Here is a 20,966-nt window from a genome sequence, read left to right on the forward strand (position 1 = left end):
TGGGGTATATTTCTTTATGTTTTCTATTGGAAAAATGAGATGTTTACCTCCCTTTTTTCTCACGTTGCTGTATTATTTGAATGGAAAATATTCATTTGGTTGCATCATTAGACGAACATTGATATCCAGTTGCCAGCCAGCCAGCCAGCCAGAGCTTTTAGATGCCAATGTGCTTTTGCTTTTGGACGGTGGATTGGCTAGCTGTTTCATGCTCTCGAGTAATGGCATTGTTAAAGTTAGACCTTTGTGCCTTGACGTGCTTCCTGACCTGACATTGGAGACTCAAATGGATGCAAGCTTATCACTGATCTGCCACCCATGTTGCTTGTCTGCTTATTATATATCTATGGTGAACTGTGAGTGGGCAATTGGGAGGAAAGACTATTTTGAAATAAAGGAATATTCCAATAAAAATAGACAGAGAAATATGCAAAATAATATTTCGGGTAATTTCTTTGGTCAGCTACGTTAAAATTAGTTTATCAGGGAAGATTTTGTTATGTTTAACATTCTTTTCATTCTACTGGTAAAAAGCACTTTTTTTTTTTTTTTTGAACGACGCTTTGTTATGGGCGCCCCACCGCTGAGCCTCTTGATTCTAATAAAAGAAGTAAATCGCAGAATATCATACATCCAAAAAATCAAACCCATGCACAATCGATTGGGATGACCGACAAACACTTAAGTTCCGCCCTTGAAGCATGCTCCTGAACCCAGGGGCATAGAAAGCACATATTTGCCATTGCGTAAATTGAGGATGCTGCATTTGACGATGATGATGCTTCCTGTACCCAAATTGCATTTTTAAAGGCCTAGTAGTTTGTTTTTGGATAAAAGTTGCCCCATTCATTTGACTCTCATGATGTGACTTACTTTGCCATAAATGAGATCGAATGGTTCTTATTATCATATTGACTTTTGGTCACTCTCCTCATAAGGAACTCAATTATGTCGAGCATCTCTGGAGAGATCGGTTAGAACTGAATGCGGAGGATGAGGGGATTACTGCTTTGTTTGTGCTGGGAAGATCGTTGGAAGAGGGTTTACATTCACCATTTACTGTCCATGAGAACATCCAGTTGGGTGCAAGTGAAGTGATTTAACTACACTATATCTATCCATAAGGTTTGAGCCAACTATCAGGATTGATGATGAAACGATGATTATTTGGGCTGCTGCTGCTGCATATCAGTTCACTGTTAAAAAGGGGCTTTAGTTCTAGCTGCGGTTCATGAATTTGTCATGGTCTCAACTCAAGACTAATTATAATATTATCTTTAATATTATTAATTGCTGCTTTTCATTTTAGACTAATTCTAAAATATTTTTTTGGTTAGATTTAAAAGTAGATCATAGGACTTGTTTTGGGTGGATCATGCGCAACAAGAGACCAAAAAAATGTATAATTTTGCAATCAAGTAAGGTAGAATTTTTAGACCAGACCCAACTCATATGTGCAGTGGGTCTGAACCTGTGAGACTCTTGTAAATTGAGTCCGGATCCAGGGCCAAGCCCAGCCCATCAACAACCCTAAACATTTGATCTTGAGAGCTGCTTATGGGATATAATATTGACCCTACTTTTTTTTATCAAAACTAATAGAATGCATCACCCTAATTATTATATAATTACTTCATCAACATGATCAAAATTCTTTTATTATTCAACAAGATAAAATAATTTTTTTTTTCATTTTTCAATGGTTACACGTTACATCCACCGGTGCCTTATTTTCAAGGCCTCAACATTTCATTAGTCAATTGTATTCTGATAAATATATTTATTTCAATATTAATAAAAAAATATTTTTATTATATCATAAAAATATAATATAATAAATGCATATTATTTAATAACATATAAATCAATAAATAATATAACTCATAATAAAATTTTACGAAGGAAGAACAAAAGGGCAGTGGGAAATATGAAGTGTGATATAATAATGGATTGATAGAAAAGCCACTCTCATTCAGGAAGATGGAGTGACAGAGACTGGGGATACATAAGCGCTGCAGACAATCAAAACCCAAAAAGGATATTACAGCACCACAGCCACAGGGAGCAGAGAGAGAGAGAGAGACAAATGCATGACACAACTAATAAAATAGTAATTAGCTAAGACTTAAGGGGGGAGAGAGGGAGCAGTGACCGGTCGGACGGTGGTAAGAATTTCATTTGAATTTCAAGGGCATTTGGGGCCGCCCTCCTTGGTCTTCCAGTTGTTGTAGCAGGGGCAGACTGCTTTATTACCATAATACCCCGGCGGCACGCACAGGCACTTCTTGCAGCACTTCTGGCAGAAGAACATGCAGGGCTTGTGGTACTGAGTCTTGCTGCACCTCCTCGTGCACTCCGATGGGCATTCTGGTCATTTCAACCAAGTAAATCACAACCACAAATACCCGACTCAGTACGCCGGCAATGAATAACGCATTCCGATGATATTATTTTACTTAATTATTATATAATTTTTCACAATTACATGAGATGTATCATAAATTTAGGATAATTTGGTATAAAAATAAAAGATAATTATTTTAAAAAGTGAGCCATACGAACTTCGAAGTAACAATAGTGATAGATCGTGGCACAACTTTGACCATGGTCAATAATGAGTGGTTGGTTTACAGTTGCTGCTGCCAGAGCAACGTACGACATTGAATGCATCAGAAATCTGTACATTATTCTGGCAGTACCACTAACTGGTCCAAATCAGATTACTTTTACTGTGAGTGTGGAGGGAAACCAGTCGAAGGTGAAAGGAAAAGCCTCTGTAATAATAATAATAATAATACTATATTCTTAGGTCGGAGAAGAAAAGCCACAAAAATGCCTTAAAATTAAGTACTAATTTTCCAAGCAAAATCGATCTGGACCGAAACAATATCCCGGAAAAGGGAAAAAAGACGATAACAGCATTTCGGCACTTACGGAAACTCTTCAGACTGCCGGGGCCATATCGGTTCTGTTAATGCCAAAAAAAGGAAAAATCAGAACGAGATCGGAGCATTTGCATCGCGATCAAGAAAAGCACATCGAAAAAGAAGAACAAGGAGGAGGAGACAAAAAAAACTTACTCTGTTGGAGTGATGGCCGCCTTGAGAAGCCGAAACCTGGAAATAGAAAGCCGGGAAAACGTAAATACAAACACAAAAAACGAGTTTGCGTATATACATTGTCGGATTGCAGGGAAGAGAAGGAAAAAGGAAGCAGGAGGAGGAATCTGACCATTGTCTGAAGCATGGAGATGGCGAAGAGAGCGAAGAGGAAGAAGGCAACGAACTTGGCCATGGCGGTAGATCGGCTTTTCTAGAGACCAAACCCCTCCCTCTGGGATGAACAGCTCGAGGTAGCTGTGGCGGAGACGGAAATAAGAGTGGGGGGGTTCGGTGGAGTGTTGCTGGATGGGTATGTGGGAGTATAAATAGAGAATGAATGAAAAATAGGGTGGGGCTGCAAAATTGAAATTGATAGTCTGCTTCTCGGCCTATTATCATAATATGGGCCCCAGCCGCCTGAATTTGACACGTATCAACGACCAATTTTCGCGGGTGTCGGATTATTTCCCCATGTTCAAAAGTCGGTGTGCGAAAAAAGAAAAAAAAAAATAGTAAGTAATGATAAAAATAAGCCTTATAAATTTTGTTTACTATAATTATTTAGACAGTAGTGATCCATTGGACTAGGGTCCCACAACTTGGCTCCCAGACTAATATCTGCCCAAGAAATTAGGATAATCCTTTTCATCTAGAGCGAGATTTTTGCGCATTAATAATAGATTCTATTAATCTTGAATTATTTGTATATTGATTCTCATCTTAATCTTCGTTAAATCTTAAATTTTTAAAGATAATTCCTATTACTATTGTGCATCTCGACTTTCTATTCTTCCACGATAGTCGATAATAGGCAAGGCACCCTCGTTTCTTTATAAATCAATTTGATTGTAAGTCAAAATATATTCTTTGTAAGCTTTATTTATATTCTGGCATTCTAATTTTTCATTGACTTTAAGTATTGAAGTATTTGGAGGTGTCAGCCAACCCACCATTTGGCTATCGCTAGATTGTGACATTTTACCGCCATTACAACTAGTCCGACCAAGGGCGAAAGGAATATTATTATTTTTTCACTATTGAGTTGCCACTTACACTATGCCTTCCTAATTAACCTACCTTATATGCCTAAGCAACAGCAATAGTGTTTTTGAACATAAGATATTATTAAAATAGGTTTAGTCATGGAAGATCTGTCTTGAAATGTTTTTATTATTATTTAGCGTAATTTGCGCTCTGCAAATTTGACTCTTGCCACCCCCCGCAATTAGTGAAAAATCGTTGATTAGATACGGAGAGGGGTGCGGTGCATGGGAGTGGAAGGTGCGACGTCGTATGGATAACTGACAACCGGCGGGTCCCGCTTTGTATTAATTGCGTACTTTTGAGAGAGAGAGAGAGGGAGAAAGTCGGAGGGCACATGAGGAGGGGAGGTTGAGAAGGGAAAGAAGCACATTCTCCAAGGCTGCCGTGGCTGGCTGGCCCTACCCCAAACTTTATCGAAAGCGAAGCGCGGGATTTATGAAATCACTTTTATTTAGTAAAAACAAAAATATCTTCACTAATTCCTTTTTAAGTAGATTCAGATACAGTGAATGACATTTATTTTGAAAAAATATTATTAATACACCCATATTATATATTTTGGACTACATAAAAGATATTATGATAAAAAAATTTCTCATAAAGCGCATAAAAGCGCGTGAGACACATGTGAGACGCAGAATATTTTGATCATAATATCCTTTTATGTAGCTTAAGATGTATAAAATAAATGTATACCTACCATAATTCTTTATTTTGTGTAATCCAGGGATCTTTTTTCCTGTTAACCCTACAAATAAATATGCCCATTGGCATTGCCAAAGCATGTCTGGTTTGGAACATTTTGGCTTGGCGGGGGAAGGGGATGGATCATATTCATGGATGCTTTGCTGTTTTGGGTTAATTGATTTCGTGTTCCAATCAAACCTGTTCAGATGGAGCCACATGGATAGATGATCCACTTTACTAAGTTAAAAAAAAAAAAATGATTTTTTTCATACGATTATTCTATTGGTAACACAATATTATGACTTTTGAGCCTCAAAAATGTCACTTCAAAAAGTGCAAATGCGGTTGGGTTAGGTAATTATTCACAATTGAGTTCCTCAGTACCAACTACTATAATATTGGAGAGTTGGTCTCAACCAATTCCAAACCAAGGCTTGAGCCCTCTTTTTTATTTGCCCTTGTGCCTGGAGAGGGCAAATGAATCGGGCAGTTCGTGGACCAACATGATCGACCCACCTCCCAACCTGGCTCAACCCAATCTGATACTGTAGCAAATGGGTTAGGTTGGCACTTTTGCTACAATATCGGGCCAGGTACGAGGCAATACTTTGTGGCCTGTGACCTGACTCAACCCACTAAAAATGGAGGTGACCCCACCAAAATAGAGTGACTCACCAAAATGGCTCGGTCCGACCCACCTTGGCCGGTTTATTAAAAGCTATAGGGCTGTGCCAAACCCCTATTTTGCATTGCCTAGCTCAGCTCGGCCCGACCTGACTTTCTCACTGGCCAAATTGGGTTTGACCCACGAAATAGGTGGGCCAAGCACGAGGCGAGCCGGGCCACCCATTTGCCATCTCTACTTGTATCTTGTGTTTATTGTGTTGTATATTAAAAACAACATTAGTAAACTAATATGTTGTAATTATTATTATGCTCATTAATACAAAAGTAAGTAATAAATGTTTAATTAATTAATATTCTATTAATATGTTGTACTTAGTAAAATGACTAAAAAATATTAAATAGTTATTTTATTAAGAAATATAATGATTATAAAAATATATAACCTATTAGTAATAATTGTGAGTCTATTTTCCAAATTCGAATTTTGTTAATATGTGTTGTGTTATAGGTAAAAGTCTATTAAATGGTTAAAAAAAAAATTCAAAAGCTCAGAATATTTTTTTGGACTAAGAGACATAAATTTTTCATATGTGGGGTCCCGCAAAAATACGATAAGTCCAACATTTAAAAATCTTTTTAAATATTATAAGAAAATGATAGATAATTATTTATAGCAAATTCTTATTCTAAAATGATTATAAAATATTTGGATAAATATCAACCCTAAGAAATTCTATCCCTAAAAGGGGTAAGATAAACATCATCTATAAAAGATATAAGTTATATGTATCTTAATTCTAATAGGTTTTAAAATACCAAAATAAATATAATTAGGATTAATCAAGAAAAACGTTATTTACAAGAATCCTAATTATGTTATACTTTAAATCACTTCATATTTCTTTATGAATAAAGAGGCATTCATTTTTAAAATGAGGAAAACGTATTTAATACTAATTTTAATATAATTTCTTTCATTATATTCAATGTCTAACTTAAACGTCGGAATATTTATACGAGAATCTCATCATGCTCTTTGATAGTTTTCTTATTTTTTCAGACTCAAGACTATTTGAAAATGAGATTTGTATTCTGCAAATTTATTGTTGGAAGAACAATAATATGTATATGTTTTTAGCTCCTTCCAATGCTCAATTGATTTGAATGTCGTTTGTTCTTAAAAGTAAAATGTAAGTGAAGGATGAATGGGGTGGGTACAAGGAAGGAAGCACGGCAGAATCACGGAAAAAGCGAGCCAGCGTGGGCTGGCGAAGGTAATGATAGTCACCACGTTCTGGCACGTGCCCATGTTTCTACTCCCACATGCTCCATTATTATTTCCCCAACCAACCCTCACCCACTTTCATTTATCCTCTCTCTCTCTCTCTCACTTGTCACTTCATGTAATTTTTTTTTTATTTAACAAATTACAAATATTTCAAAAGTCTTAAAATATTTGCCACAGAAAGGCTGGGCTCAAAGATTCTCAGCTTCAGCAAAGCTGCAAATCTATGTGGGCCGGCCTGTGATTGGGCCCAAGCCCAATACTCAAAAAAAGGGAACCCCGACCCCATTAAATTAAACCCACTAGAGCAGATGTGGGCCGTGTCTAATGTACCAGCAATTGAATAAGGGCCCCCATGTATAGAGTGCAGTCTTCTACCCTGCCTGCCTGCCTGCCTGTTGGGCTTTGTAGACCCATCACACGTTGAGGTCCCATTGGGCCACCAAAGCCCTGACAACACTCAAAATTCTGCCATGGACCTTCCCACCCTCTCTCCCTCCCTCGTTAAGTTTATTTTCAATAAGAAATTGATGATTGATGTTACCAAGAATAGCTCGTAGCAGATAAAAGGAATGAAAGGTTAATTTAAAAAACAAAAAACAAGTTTAAATAAAGATATAGGACTAGCCTTATCATGGATAGGGAAGGAGAGACAGAGATTATATTCTGAGAGAGAGAGAGAGAGAGAGAGAGAGAGAGAGAGAGGGTTTGCTTTTTAGGAGTGGTTTAGGAAAGCCAAATAAGGAAAGGATAATGTTCACACAACAAAAAACAAGAAGAAGAAGAAGAAGAACACAACAGTATGGTCATCCATTCATTCAAAGCTTCCAAAATCCAAAGTGTGACGCTCCCTTTTTCTCTTTTATTTTACTATTATTATTATAATTATATCAACATAATAATAATAATATATTTGAAGTGGCCAGTGGCCTCCCCACCTCTCCATCCAAATCGAATCTATCCAATTGCTCCATAACCACCACCACCCCCTCTCTCAACTTCCATCTCTTTCTAAGCTCTCATGCTTACCATTACCAACGACTCTCTCTTCAACCCACCACCGGTTTATATTAATTGGCTTTGGTTGGACTCACGGGTTTCAAAATTAAACTCAGAGCAAACTAAATATCAATTGAGTTTCGAAATTAAACTAGCTTAATTGTAACAAATAGTAATAACCCATCAATAAATTTGCAAGTAACAAGTCTTGTATCCAAATACAAACAAGTCTCATCCATTTTATAAATTTCAAAAATAAACAAAATATATATATATATATAATATCTAAAAAAAAATACCTCTTTGTTTGTCTTAAGATGGACTCAAAACCCTATTTTTTCATCTTCAAAATTAATTTAATTTAATTATTTTCTGGGCACAGCGGCTTCCCTCTGCAGTTGCATTGGGAAGAGGCCCCAATTAATTAACGCTGTTGACTTCTCACCCTTTCAGGAATTTTGACTGTTGCGCGTTTCATCGATTTGTTTACTGTAGATATCGAAATATCAGTCGTCAATTTTTGACTCCTAGTGAAAGATTATATAATAAGAATAATAATAATATAATTCTTTATTCATTTTAATTTTTTATTAGCACACGTCACTTTTGTATGATGTTACGTCACATCCAGCGCTTAACATAGAATTGCAATTCCATACGGTTTGAGGACCTCCGAAAAGTGGCCGCTTGCTCGCGTGTCCCGTAGAACAACGACTCTTCCCATTCCCCCCTTCACCGTTTCCTTCTTTAGAACTGATAATAATAATTATGGGCTTTCTTTTTTTAACTTAATAATATAATAATAATATAGTAGTTGGGACACCCGATGATGATGATGTATATTTTTATTAATTAATATAATATATATTTATTAATAATTAGTAATAAAATTACACTATATCCCATCCACCATGACGAGCTACCCGCAACGTAGATTAGGGAAACCCTTATATTATTAATTAATATTAATAAATAATAAGAGACAAAAGTCGGCGTCGCTGATGAGCCGATTAGCAACGCAGCTGGCTTTGCACACGCAATGATCCATACGTGGCAAGCCACAAGCGAAAAGTACGGGTCCACGTGTCGCCCAGCATGCGATTCTGTTAACACGTGGCTCCAAAATTGACGGCCTAATCATGTTTATTTAATTATTATTAATTGTTAAGCAAGCACCCCTTTGCCCTTATCTTAACTGGGCTGGGCTGGGCTGGGCTGCTTGTGATTTTATGTTCACGGCCAGGGCTATGATCGTCCAGATGGGAAAATCGTACGGCGTGTCTTGGAGGAGCGGTTCGGTAATGCCACCCTCCTTCGGACCATCTTTTGACGCTTGGAAATTTCGCCGGTGGACAAAAATCGCCCTCCGAGTTAGCGAAGCTCCGAATCCTGGGTCCGGGTAAAAGGACAATTTTGACCTGCCCATTTCTACATTTTTATTTGAACAATGATATTTAATTTTTCAGGTAAATGTTAATGACATGACAGTCGCAGTTAGAACTCAAATCAATTTAAGGGCGTGGTGGTCAATTTTGCTTTTATGATTAGGTGAATAAATTTTAGGGCAATCTTGTACTTTTACCGCATGTGTGTGTTGGGGGTGCCCATATCAATCTGGGAGGAGGCTGGTTGAGCCTTAAAACTTAAAAGCCCTGTCCCCACTGGCAAATTTTGACCAATGGAGTGGGTAACCAGTAAATGCTGCAGACTCCTCTGGCTCTGGCAACATCTGCACAAGCTCTAAATTCACTTCATCATCAAATTCAATATTTGTCCCACCAAAATATTTAAATAATTAAATAAAACTTATTCCAAAAAATACATATTTTTTATTATAACTGAAAATTACTTAAAAAAGGCAAAAACCACAATAATATAGTTTAGTTTAATTTTAAAATAAATAACTTATATAGAAAACTTGGATACATTACCTCACCTAACTTATAGAAAAATTTACTTTAAATCATTAAATTAAAAATTAAAAATTTATTGTCCTGATTAACAATCAATTAGAATTAATAGTTCTACAACTCCACAGAAAATTTAAATGGTAAAAATTTTATTTTATTTGCCCGAATAATCTACCAATTTGGCCGGACTTAAAATTTAAATCGAACTACTATAAATAATTTTTTAAGATCGTCAAATCAAAATCGAACACCTTTTTTTTGTACTTAAATATATTTTATTTAATAAATTATAATTTATTTATTATTAGTTAAAAATAAAAGTACACATTAAAAGCAATAATTAAAATGACCTTTAATAAATTTTTGCTCTATAATATACATTGTTGATGTGATTAAGTGAGAATAATAATTAAAAAGCATTAAAATGAAGTGGAAGGCAGATGATGGAAATCATGAATGAAAATGAGAAATTAACAGAAGTATTTTAGTAATATTATTATTTGGTGGGGGAAAAGGGTAAGAATATTGATATTGAGATGGAGATAGAGATAGAGATAGAGAGAGAGAGAGAGAGAAAACGACAGTGGGTGGGTCATTAAAAATGATTAAGAAAAAATTGCAAGTAAAAAAGGGGCATATATTTAATAGAAAGATGGAATCCGAAACCCAACCAGGCGACTGGGGATTACAATTACAAAAAGGTTTATAATATAACTCATAACCCAACCAGAGTTAATAAAGGCCAGTGGTTAAAGAAGCACAACCACAAAATCATAGATTTTGGTTATCTTCTTCTTCACCGTCTTCTTCTTCTTCTTCTTCCTCCTCCTTCGTCTCCACCCCCGCACCGCCATTATCATCACCCCGTTTCCCTCTTCTTCCGTCCCATGACCCGCCTCCTTTCTTATCAATTCTTCACCAAAGTTTACGCCTTTTGATGTTTCATCGATGGATGTGTCCACCGCCACCCCCTCCGCCGCCGCTGCTGTTGTCAGAACCCCCGATCCTGAAGACGAAGCTCCGACGAGGGCTCCCCCAGCCAAGCTGCTGTCCCCAGCCAACGGCGTGCTGAAGCGCCACCACCCCCTTCACCACCACCACGGGCCGCCGCCGTTTCCGCCGGTTATGGTGACCTACAAGGAATGCCTGAAGAACCACGCCGCCGCCATGGGGGGCCACGCCGTGGACGGCTGCGGCGAATTCATGGCCTCCCCCAACGCTAGCTCCACCGACCCCACCTCGCTCAAGTGTGCCGCTTGCGGCTGCCACCGCAATTTCCACCGCCGCGATCCTGAAGACCCGCCGCCTCCGCCGTCTCAGCCCCTTATCGAGTTCCAGCCCCACCACCGCCATCACCCGCCGCCACCGCGCAGCCCGAATTCGGCCTCCCCGCCGCCGATCTCCTCCTCGTACTACCCCTCGGCGCCGCACATGCTCCTCGCCCTGAGCACTGGACTGTCGGGACCCCACCCAGAGACCAACCCGAGCCCGGCGATGGCGGCGGCCGGTTCGAACGGGCGGAAGCGGTTCAGGACGAAGTTCACGCAGGATCAGAAGGAGAAAATGCAGGAATTCGCGGAGAGAGTCGGGTGGAAGATGCAGAAGAAGGACGAAGGTCTGGTGGCCGATTTCTGCAGCGAAGTTGGAGTGGACAGAGCCGTCTTCAAGGTTTGGATGCACAACCACAAGAACACGTCTGCTAAGCGAGATTTCGACGCCAAAAACAACACCGATTCTGCCTTCGAAATCGATAGCAAAAACAGCCTAGATTATACCCCCACCGACCACAACCACCACCACCACCACCACCAGCAGGAGGAGGAGGACACCAACGGCGGCGCAGGCGACGACGCCGACGTCGACGGCGGCGACAGTCTTAGTCCACATGCTGTTGCGGCCAACGGGTCTTCTTCTTCTTCTTAACTTTTAATCATGGATAAATTAAGAATTACAGAGAGAGAGAGAGAGAGAGAGAGAGAGAGAGAGAGAAGAGAGACAAAGATTTGGTCTTGTTTAGATAATCAATCAATGATTAGGGGTCACCTTTTTAAGGATATTGTTAATTAGGGGATTTTCTCTGTTAATGTTCCACCCTTTTGTTGCATTTTACTTTCCCTATCTTAATCTTTCTTCTAATTCTTCCCATTTGTTTATTTTTAATCTTTTATTTTTTTTTTTTTGGGGGGGGGGGGGGGGGGGGCGCATTGATGTGTTGTTCTTGACTTGAGCTTCTGCTTCTTTTGGAGAAAGAAAGAAATGAGAGGCGATGCTCCTGTCCCAAATAAAGGGGCAGAAAGTAAGTATTATAAACACCGCCCAACTTTATCAGCTTTCCTGCCATCTTTTGATGTTGTTGTAAATAATGTTTTTAATTATTTTGGCTTTGCAGCTAACAGCAAGCCCTTATCTGTTAGTTTAATCCGAGATTAGGAATATAATATAATATAATATATTATGTTGATGTGATTTGTTGAGAAGTCCAGTAACTTTCACTTACCTTAAAAGGCAAGAACTCTCGGGTGTGAGTCCAGCCTCTCCCTCCCTCTCCCTCTGCCTTTGCCTCTTTTATAATTAAGAAGCCTTTTTTATTATAATAATATATTTGTCTGTTAATCTACTGATTATCTATTTTGGGATGGGATAAGCTTTTATACTAAGCTTACGCGTGTGTGTTAGTATTAATTAATTAATTAATGCTTGGGAGTTTGGACGATGCATGAATTGGGTTCGAGGTGTCATCATTTCTGCTGCGAATTGCACCCAATACCCACCATATGCTATGAATTAATGATTAAAACTGTAGCCAAGGCTTTGAATGAGCGCTGGGTCCCTAACTCAACAGTCTCGCATTATTAGACTGGATAAGTGGAGATTGAGCTTTAAGGTGTTCGACTCATTTGTGTTAGTTCCTGAATAAATTCATTTATGGTTTGTTCGTAATCTCAAAATTTATTCATAGCTTCATTTATTTTCTTATTTGAAGTATATTTGAAATAATGTATGTTTTTTTTTTATATTATTTAAGATTTAAAATATATTAAAATACACTAATCTTATAAGTTTTATGTAAACAAACTTAGAATCAATCTTATAATAATCTTTAAATTTAAAAATTATTAAAAATTTGTATAAAATTCTCTTAAAACTTATATATTATAAATAAGTTGAACTTAATAAGCTCTTAAATAAACAAGCTCGACCTCATTTTTAAGGCCAACTCAAGTTTGGGCACTAGTACTAGCTTTTGTGAGCTCAACGCCACTCCTTTACAACCCTAAATGCAACAATTGGTTTGAGTAGTGTTTTTCAACTCAAATTACTAATGTCGATTTGATAATCTTTTAAATCATATTCAAATCACTAACCACGTAAAACATAGCTTTGTGATTTGGGTAGTCTTTAAGAGATTTGAACGATACGTTGAAATATGACATAATGATAATTAATGTGTACAAATGTTATAGAAAAAACATAAATATGCATGACAATTAATTGTCAATGTATATACAAAAAAATTAAAAATTATTCAGTCGTGTGTAACAAGTATGTCAATATATAAAGACACTTCAACTTTTAAAAATATTATTACTTTGTTAATAATAATTAAATTTTATAAAAAATCTAATACACTTATAATCTTATATTGTGAATTTATTATTTGAAATTCATAATTTCACGAATAGGACATTTAAACTATGAAGCTTTGTTCGAAAATCACTAAACACAAAACCTAAATCAAATCGTTTCGGATAATTTTTAAAATTATAGTATTTTATTCTCAAAATACTATAAATTATAATTTGATAGTTTAAGCTGTTTGATTTTATCAGCAACTAAATACTAAATAAAATGAGAATGAATTTTTTTTCTCTCAAAATGTAGGGATAGAAAGTGATAGAAAATACTTTCTCTCTGTTTAGGACAACTATAGAAATGGATGGTATGAGAAATTATTAAATAATAAATGATAATTATACTCCCATAATAGATGTAAAATAAATTTGAACTTTTATAAAAATATTAATGTTAGTTCTTTGCTTGAATTTAAAAATATATATATATATAAAGAGATTTATCAATATATTGATGAGTTCGTCTCATCAATATGTCTCATCAATACAACAAGTGAATTACTTTTTGTATTAACTCAACTTATTATGAAAAAGTAATCTAAAAGATTGAATTGACGTTTCATTAAGGTTTTGTTATCTCATTTACTCTTTAAATCTCACTAATAACTATAAGGGATGTTATAAAATTAATATATATATATATATTTAAAACTTAGAGTTGGGGACCTTAGGTTTATTAACACTTAACTAGTATTATTAGTGGACTATCATCTCATGCTAAACTTTTCATAAGTTAAAGATGTGGATGGAGTTGCCGTCGGGGATAGAGTCTAACGATTCGAGATATGCACGATACATTTTTCGTTTTCACGTTTGCGGTGTGCTTATATTCGACTTTTGATCGTTACGAACTCTTTGATTTACCTTCTCTGTCATCTTTTAAGGCTGGATAATAAAGATTCTTTTACAAAGGAACGTTATCCCAAATGTGGATTGAGTTGGATGGAAGCATTTCGCACTCATTTTTTTACTTTTGTTTTTTCATGCCATTATTGAGACGGATTCCAAACACCATTTCTTTTCATTCCATTTTGCCATCTCATCTCAAACACATTGTATTGGATGAAAGGTTAAAGTTAGAGGGTGGGGCTAATGGACTTGCATGGGACAGTAACCACTATTTGTAAACCATGATGATGTTTTCATGGAACAAATGTTGAGCTAACTGTCCTTTTTTTGTTCTCTTCAGTGTTTGGGGGTGTGCCCACAATTTGTAAGCTAGGAGGAGGAGAGTAGAGGAAGGAGAGGGCCTAGTATTCATCAAAATTTTGAATCAAGACCTCAAATTTACCATAAAAAAAAATAAAAAAAATAAAGATGAAGAAAAGAGAAAGGTGGAAGAGAGAGAGGCAGGCCAGCTGTGAGTCACCCAGCCAGTAATAAACTTCCAAAATGGGGACGACTTGATGCTTATAATAAGAGGAGGGGGCCATTGATTAAACAGATGAGTGTGGTAAAGGTTTCAATCAATGTCAGTGTGGATGATACTGAGGACGGAGTGATGATGATGGCCCACTGTGCATTCAAATTCATCACTCCACTCTCTCCCCTTCCCTCCCAAGCCTTGCTTTCTCCTGGATTCTCCATTCGCCCCCATTCTCTCTTTCTTTCTTTCTTTCTTTCTTTCTGTTTTCTTAGTTTTCTCTAACCAAAGAGAAGTAAATTTAATTTAAACCCAGAAAAAAAGAAAAAATTCCCCATGAGATAACAGACTCAAAATCCCATTCTTTCAGGACGAAACATTCATCCATTCTATAAACCATATAGATTTTATTAATGGTGTTATAATTATAAATCCCATTCTTCCTTTTAGAACAAATAAATAAATATACCTGACAAGGGACCACATGGCATGTGGCCTCTTAGCACAATTTGTTATTTATTAACTGAAGCATACAGCTTCTAATCTGCTGGAGTAGCTCAGTTGGCTAGAGCGTGTGGCTGTTAACCACAAGGTCGAAGGTTCAAGCCCTTCCTCTAGCGCGCCCTTTTAACTTAATTAATTATAATAGACGTTTTTTCAAGCTCCAATAATAATAATAATAATAATAATTATATAATTGTTGTTATCTGGTAATGGTAATTAGTGAATTAGGAGGCTGCTAGCTTCTTTTCCAATATCGGTTATAATTTTGTTTGCAGAGTGAAATAAAAAGTGGTAGGCAAGTTGGAGTGAGATTGGGGCCATCTTCATTGGATTCTTATAGTGATAGTTGCATCGATTGAAGCTGCAAGTTGTCCATTTAATGTGATTGTTGGTCCTATATACACATATATATGCCCTTCAAATCCATATCATTAGTCAGTTGGACCATCTCTTATCGACTAGTCTGCACCTCTAATTTCCTCAGTCAGTCAATCAAAGAGCCGCATTAGACGACTAATCCTTTTTGCTTACTTATCTCAACTTTTTCCATTTGTCCCAGCCATGCCCCTAAATCACGTTTTCAAGTACTATTCAAAGTTGGATATTTAAGCAATAGAGAGAGAGTGCGTATCATATCCACTTTTACACCCTAAATCCTCCATTAATAGAGCTTTAATATTCTTGGTCTAAGTTGGAGCTTTAGTTCCTTTCTCAAGGCCAATTGCCAATGGCCCCTTGAGACGAGAGGACCACACCCCACCCCACCCCACCCCCCATTTTCACCATATTTGGCTTTGCATTTGTGGTCCACACCCCCATTTCAACATCATTTATTTCACCCAATGCCTTCCCCCTCAAAACATTGACATTCCAAAAATACATGTCCATTATATGTAAAACAAATTATACTTATAGACAACAAATAAATACAACCAGACAATTAACGTAAATGCCATTTTCCCCCTTACCCGGCTGCTATTGTAACCCACACACACACACACACTCAACACTATTTTCTTCCATTGTGGTTTCTCTTGTAACAACCAGCAGCCGACAACCATGACCACTCACAATTGGATTTTCATTTTTCAAAACACTAAATCTAAATTAAGTCATGCTATTTATAAAATCAAAGTTTTTATTTGTATATAATTTTTTTCCTTTCTAATTCTATCACAAGACATATCAAGCTATTTTTTTGACTTGGGCTACAAGTCCAGAAACATGAGAGTTATCAATGGGCCTTTGAAATTCATATTGGGCCTAATTGGACATCAAGGCTTATGTAGAATTAGGATTTGGAAAATGGGAAGAAAATAATTTTTTTTTTTTTTTTTACTTGAGCATTTTTCCACGAACAAAAGATAAGTGTGTTCCTTCCATAGCTCTTTGTCTGTCTCAAAACATAGCATATATTATAATAAGGAAACATGAGCCCAATACCTTTGATGTTTAAATTAAAAGTCCATGTTCTCCTTTTTAAATCCCCTGTCGTTACTTAACTTGGTTAAATTTTTGAAAAGGATTAAAAGTGCCCTCATCTCCTCTACTATCTCTCCCGTATATGTCTTCTTTCCTCGCTCTCACCAACACTCTCTCTACACCGTTCTTCTACAGGAATGGCGGTTGTGGTGGTGACTTTCTCCTCCATCTATCCTTCCCTTCGTTAATACCTCTTTATAAATTTGAACAGAGCATCACAAACCCTAATCTTTCCTACTCTTTACATTTTTCCTTCTTCCTCTCTTTAGGGTTTGTAAGAAAAAAAAAATCAAACTGTTGAAACCTACCTAATCAAACTGACCCAAACTACAAGAGAAAGGGTTGATTATGGTTTGCTATATAATTTTAAAAACTACTTGAAGTGATTTGATTTGGGTTTTGAGTTTCAATAAACCACCAAACTGCTCGCCTAGTTTTGAGTCCTTAAGTTCATTTTCCAAAACTATAATTTTTTCTTTTAAAGCAGTGTTTTCTTTTTTAAAAATTAAGGCCGCGTTCTTCTTGTTTTTCAATTTTTAATTTTGAATTCATTTTCAGTTTTTTATTTTGGAAGTCTATTTTTAGAAAATTGAAAAAGCGTTCTCTTCATTATTTTAAAAAATTATTTCTCAAAACAGAAAATTAGAAAACGCGTTCTCTTTAAAAATTTGAAAATAATTTTTTAATGATATTTTATTCAATAAATTTGATTATTCAGTAAATTAAAAATATTTAATGTTAATATATTATTAAAAAAATATATAATTTTAAAGTTAATGAATTTTGTAATATTTTTTCATATTATAATAATAAAATATGAATAAATAAATAAATAAATGTGTTTTGATTTTAGAGTTTGTTTTGGATGAAAACACTCAAATAACTTTTTGTTGTTTTGAGTTTTCTTTACAATTTTTTTTTTGTTTTCAAAAATATATTTTTAAAAACAGTAAAGAGAACGCGTTTTCATTATTTTAAAAAATCAAAAACTAAAAATGACTTGAAAACAACAAAGAAAACGCAGCCTAACTTTTTCTTTTAAAATAGTGTTTTCTTTTTCAAAAATTAAACATTTTTCTCTTGATTTTTCTAAATCAAACAACAGTTTTTCACATGATTTCCTAAAAATTGAGCTATTTTCACCCTTATCATCACTATAATAACATGAGAGGTTAGAATCACTTACCTCTGAGTCTTCTTTTGCCATTAGACAGAGGTTTGCAATCTCTTGGACTTCATTCTTTGATGAAGTCGATCCTTATCACTCCAAGTTGCTAAGACCTTCTTCTTCTTTTTCTCATCTTTAAGCTTTTCCTTCATCTTTGCCTCTGAACATTTTGGTTTGATATGTCCAGGCTTTCCATAGCCATAGCATTTGATTTCTTGCTTCTGCTCCTTCTTGTCAGTCTTCTCAAACTTGTTCATGCGAAAATGTCTAGAAGACTTCTTTTTGAATCTTCTAAGAAATTTTATTGCAAGCACAACAACATCTTCTAAATCACTTGATTCAGACTCAAACTCTTTATTTTTAGACACTTTAAGAGCAACTCCTTTATTTTTGTTATTTGGGATTTCCTTTTATCTTCTCATGTTCAACTCATGTGTCATTAAAGATCCTAGTAATTCATCTAGTGACAATTTCTCTAGGTCTCATGTTTCTTGAATAGCAGTAACCTTAGGATGCCATTCATGAGGTAAACATTGTAAAATATTTTCAATAATATCCTCATTAGAAATAGGTTTTCCTAAGTTCTTTAGGTTGGACACTATATTATGTAACCTAGTGTACATATCTTTTATCAACTTACCAGGCTGCGTAAGAAACAATTCATAATCATGTTTAATCATTCTTATTTTGGACCTTTTTAACTTAGAGGTTCCTTTATAAGTTACCTCAAGCTTGTTCCATATCTCATTGGTCGTCTCATATGTTGAGATGCGATTCTATTCTTTTGGGTTGAGGGCACACTTCAGCATATTCTTTGCTGCTACATTGAGCTTGATCTGCCTCATGTCTTGCTTATTCTAGTCTTCTTTTGGCTTAGGAATGATTGTGTTCCCCATTGCAACAGTTAGCATTTGAAAGCCACTGACGATCACCCTCCAGGCCTCAACGTCTCTTGAAGTAATGAAGATCTTCATCACGTTCTTCCAATAAACATAGTTGTTGCCATCGAAGTAGCTAGGGTGGCTTGTTGCAAGACTGACTCTCTTGGTATGTGCTTCTTGATGAGTTGGCCATCTGATCTTTGCTCTAGGTTTGTTAGACCTATGAATGAGATCTACTCTGATATCAGTTCTTGAAATAATTAGCTTAAGAGGGGGTGAATTAAGTTCCCCCCCCCCCTTTTATAATCAATTTAAAGATCGAAGTAAAAATAAGAATGTAAGAAAGAAAGAATGCAACACAACAAATTTTAAGTGGTTCAACTTTAAAAGCCTACTCCACTACCTTGATGTATCACCAAGGATTTTGGCAAACCACAATTCTTTACCTTTATCTTGTAGCTTTTAAACAGGCCCAGTTACAATCAATACAAGTTATCTTTTTATCACTTGGCTCTATCACAACTAATGCCTTTTAAGGTTCAGGTTTAACCTTTATAAGCTTTCACAAAAAGATGTGCAATGATTTCTCAAGAGAAAAATATAAGATATTACAATAAGAACAATAATTTCTTTTGAATAGAAAAGAGATAAGAATGTAAATTTACAAAACTCTCTCTTTGAAATTTCACAAAAGAAAAACTTTAAGGCATGAGAATATCAGAAAGCTATGTGTAGTTTTTGAAGTCTGGTTCAAGCTCTTAAAAATTGTTGTAACCTTCTTCAGCATGCTCCATCACCTATTTATAGATTTTTTACATTCAATGCTTTCTGATAGGTCAATTCATAAAATGAATGTTGGTTTGTCTCACAACTGCCATATTTTGTCTCTATATATGTTCATCGAACAAACGATTAGATATTGATAAAATATATTTATAATGTTTGAAGAGTATTAAATGAACTAAAAAAAAGTAAGACAAACTCATTAAATGTAGTGCAATGACTATATTTTTTGAATTTTGATAGAAAATATTTGAATATATTTTAGCATTACTTGACTAAGTTTGATTCTTACTCGATTAGATGACTTATGTAATCAATTATATTTTGGGCTTACTTGAGTATGACAATTCCATTACTTGATTCTTTTTTAAGCTTCAAAAAGGCGCATTAACTACTCAATTACTTAGCTAAGTTTACTCGATTAATTTTGAGTCTAGAGACTTAGCCAAATTTTAGACTCTATTTACTCGATTATATAGGAAACTTATTTGAGGATAAAAATAATATTACTCGATTAATAAAAATACTTCACTAGAGTAAAAAAATGCCAATATTCTTGAACTTAAGATTTCTCAATTACCAAACAAATTTACTCTAGTATTAACGATGATTACTCGATTCTAGAACTACCTTCCTCGATTAATTTAATTTGAAGGAAACAAAAAATTGCATTGCACACTCGAGTATAAGGTTTTAGTTAGTTGAGTATAAGGTTTTAGTTTGCAATCGATTATCCTTGAAATATATTGAGCATTACTCGATTACTCTTATGCCTTGCTCGATTGACATATATATGAAAGCTTTGTTGTTACTCGATTTTTTTGAACATTATACTCAATTAAAAGTTTATCAAACTTAAGAATTTTTTAAATGGTTTTAGTCATCATCTTTGAACCAAATTTACTAAAAATATTTTCTCATTAAATCAAAACACAAATTTCTCAATAGATATTAACAGTGAATATACAATTAACGATGGAGATAATGAAACTGAGTTTGAAAGCCCAACTAGTGATCCAAAATAGTAGCAACAATAATTTGATATAGAATTGCCAATAGAAAATCAACTAAGGAGATACTGTAGAGCTAGACAACCTTCAAGTAGGGACTCTCCATCTGATTATGTGATTGTTATTGATGGGAGAGAACTAGAGAGTTATGGTGAAACCTCAAGTCATGACAATAAAGAAAAGTGGTTAGAGGCTATGATGTCAAAGATGCAATCTTTGCATAAAAATGAGACTTATGAGTTAGTAAAACTATCTAAGGAAAAAAACACACTAAAGAATAAATGGGTGTACAGGTTAAACACTGAAGAGAATGCTTTGCAAACTAGGAATAAAGTCAAACTTGCAGTGAAAGGCTTTAGAGAAAAAGAAAGAGTAGATTTTGAAAAAAAAAAATTTCTCTAGTTGTGAACATATCATCCATTAGAGCTAAGCTTGGTCTAGCTACTAGAAAGGACTTGGAAATTGAGTAGATGGATGTGGAAACAATTTT

The 20,966-nt window shown here is 35.5% G+C and overlaps 2 protein-coding genes and 1 non-coding gene across 3 annotated transcripts; 2 read left to right on the forward strand and 1 right to left on the reverse strand.

The window, feature by feature from the left end:
* Positions 1–1,919: 1,919 nt before the first annotated feature.
* Positions 1,920–3,417, reverse strand: LOC127799985 (gibberellin-regulated protein 4-like). The gene is made up of 4 exons (XM_052334324.1): positions 3,232–3,417; positions 3,081–3,116; positions 2,935–2,968; positions 1,920–2,367 (listed from the first exon to the last, which is right to left on the reverse strand). The coding sequence occupies exons 1-4, from the start codon at positions 3,292–3,294 to the stop codon at positions 2,186–2,188; spliced, it is 315 nt and encodes a 104-aa protein (XP_052190284.1). The 5' UTR covers positions 3,295–3,417; the 3' UTR covers positions 1,920–2,185.
* A 6,922-nt stretch (positions 3,418–10,339) lies between these two features.
* Positions 10,340–11,762, forward strand: LOC127800762 (zinc-finger homeodomain protein 10-like). The gene has a single exon (XM_052335560.1). The coding sequence runs from the start codon at positions 10,602–10,604 to the stop codon at positions 11,574–11,576; it is 975 nt and encodes a 324-aa protein (XP_052191520.1). The 5' UTR covers positions 10,340–10,601; the 3' UTR covers positions 11,577–11,762.
* Positions 11,763–15,194: 3,432 nt separating this feature from the next.
* TRNAN-GUU (transfer RNA asparagine (anticodon GUU)) lies at positions 15,195–15,268 on the forward strand. The gene has a single exon. It is a non-coding gene; the product is annotated as a tRNA-Asn (tRNA).
* The last annotated feature ends 5,698 nt before the right edge of the window (positions 15,269–20,966 follow it).

Source organism: Diospyros lotus, chromosome 4 (assembly GCF_014633365.1).
Source record: "Diospyros lotus cultivar Yz01 chromosome 4, ASM1463336v1, whole genome shotgun sequence".
NCBI lineage: Eukaryota > Viridiplantae > Streptophyta > Magnoliopsida > Ericales > Ebenaceae > Diospyros > Diospyros lotus.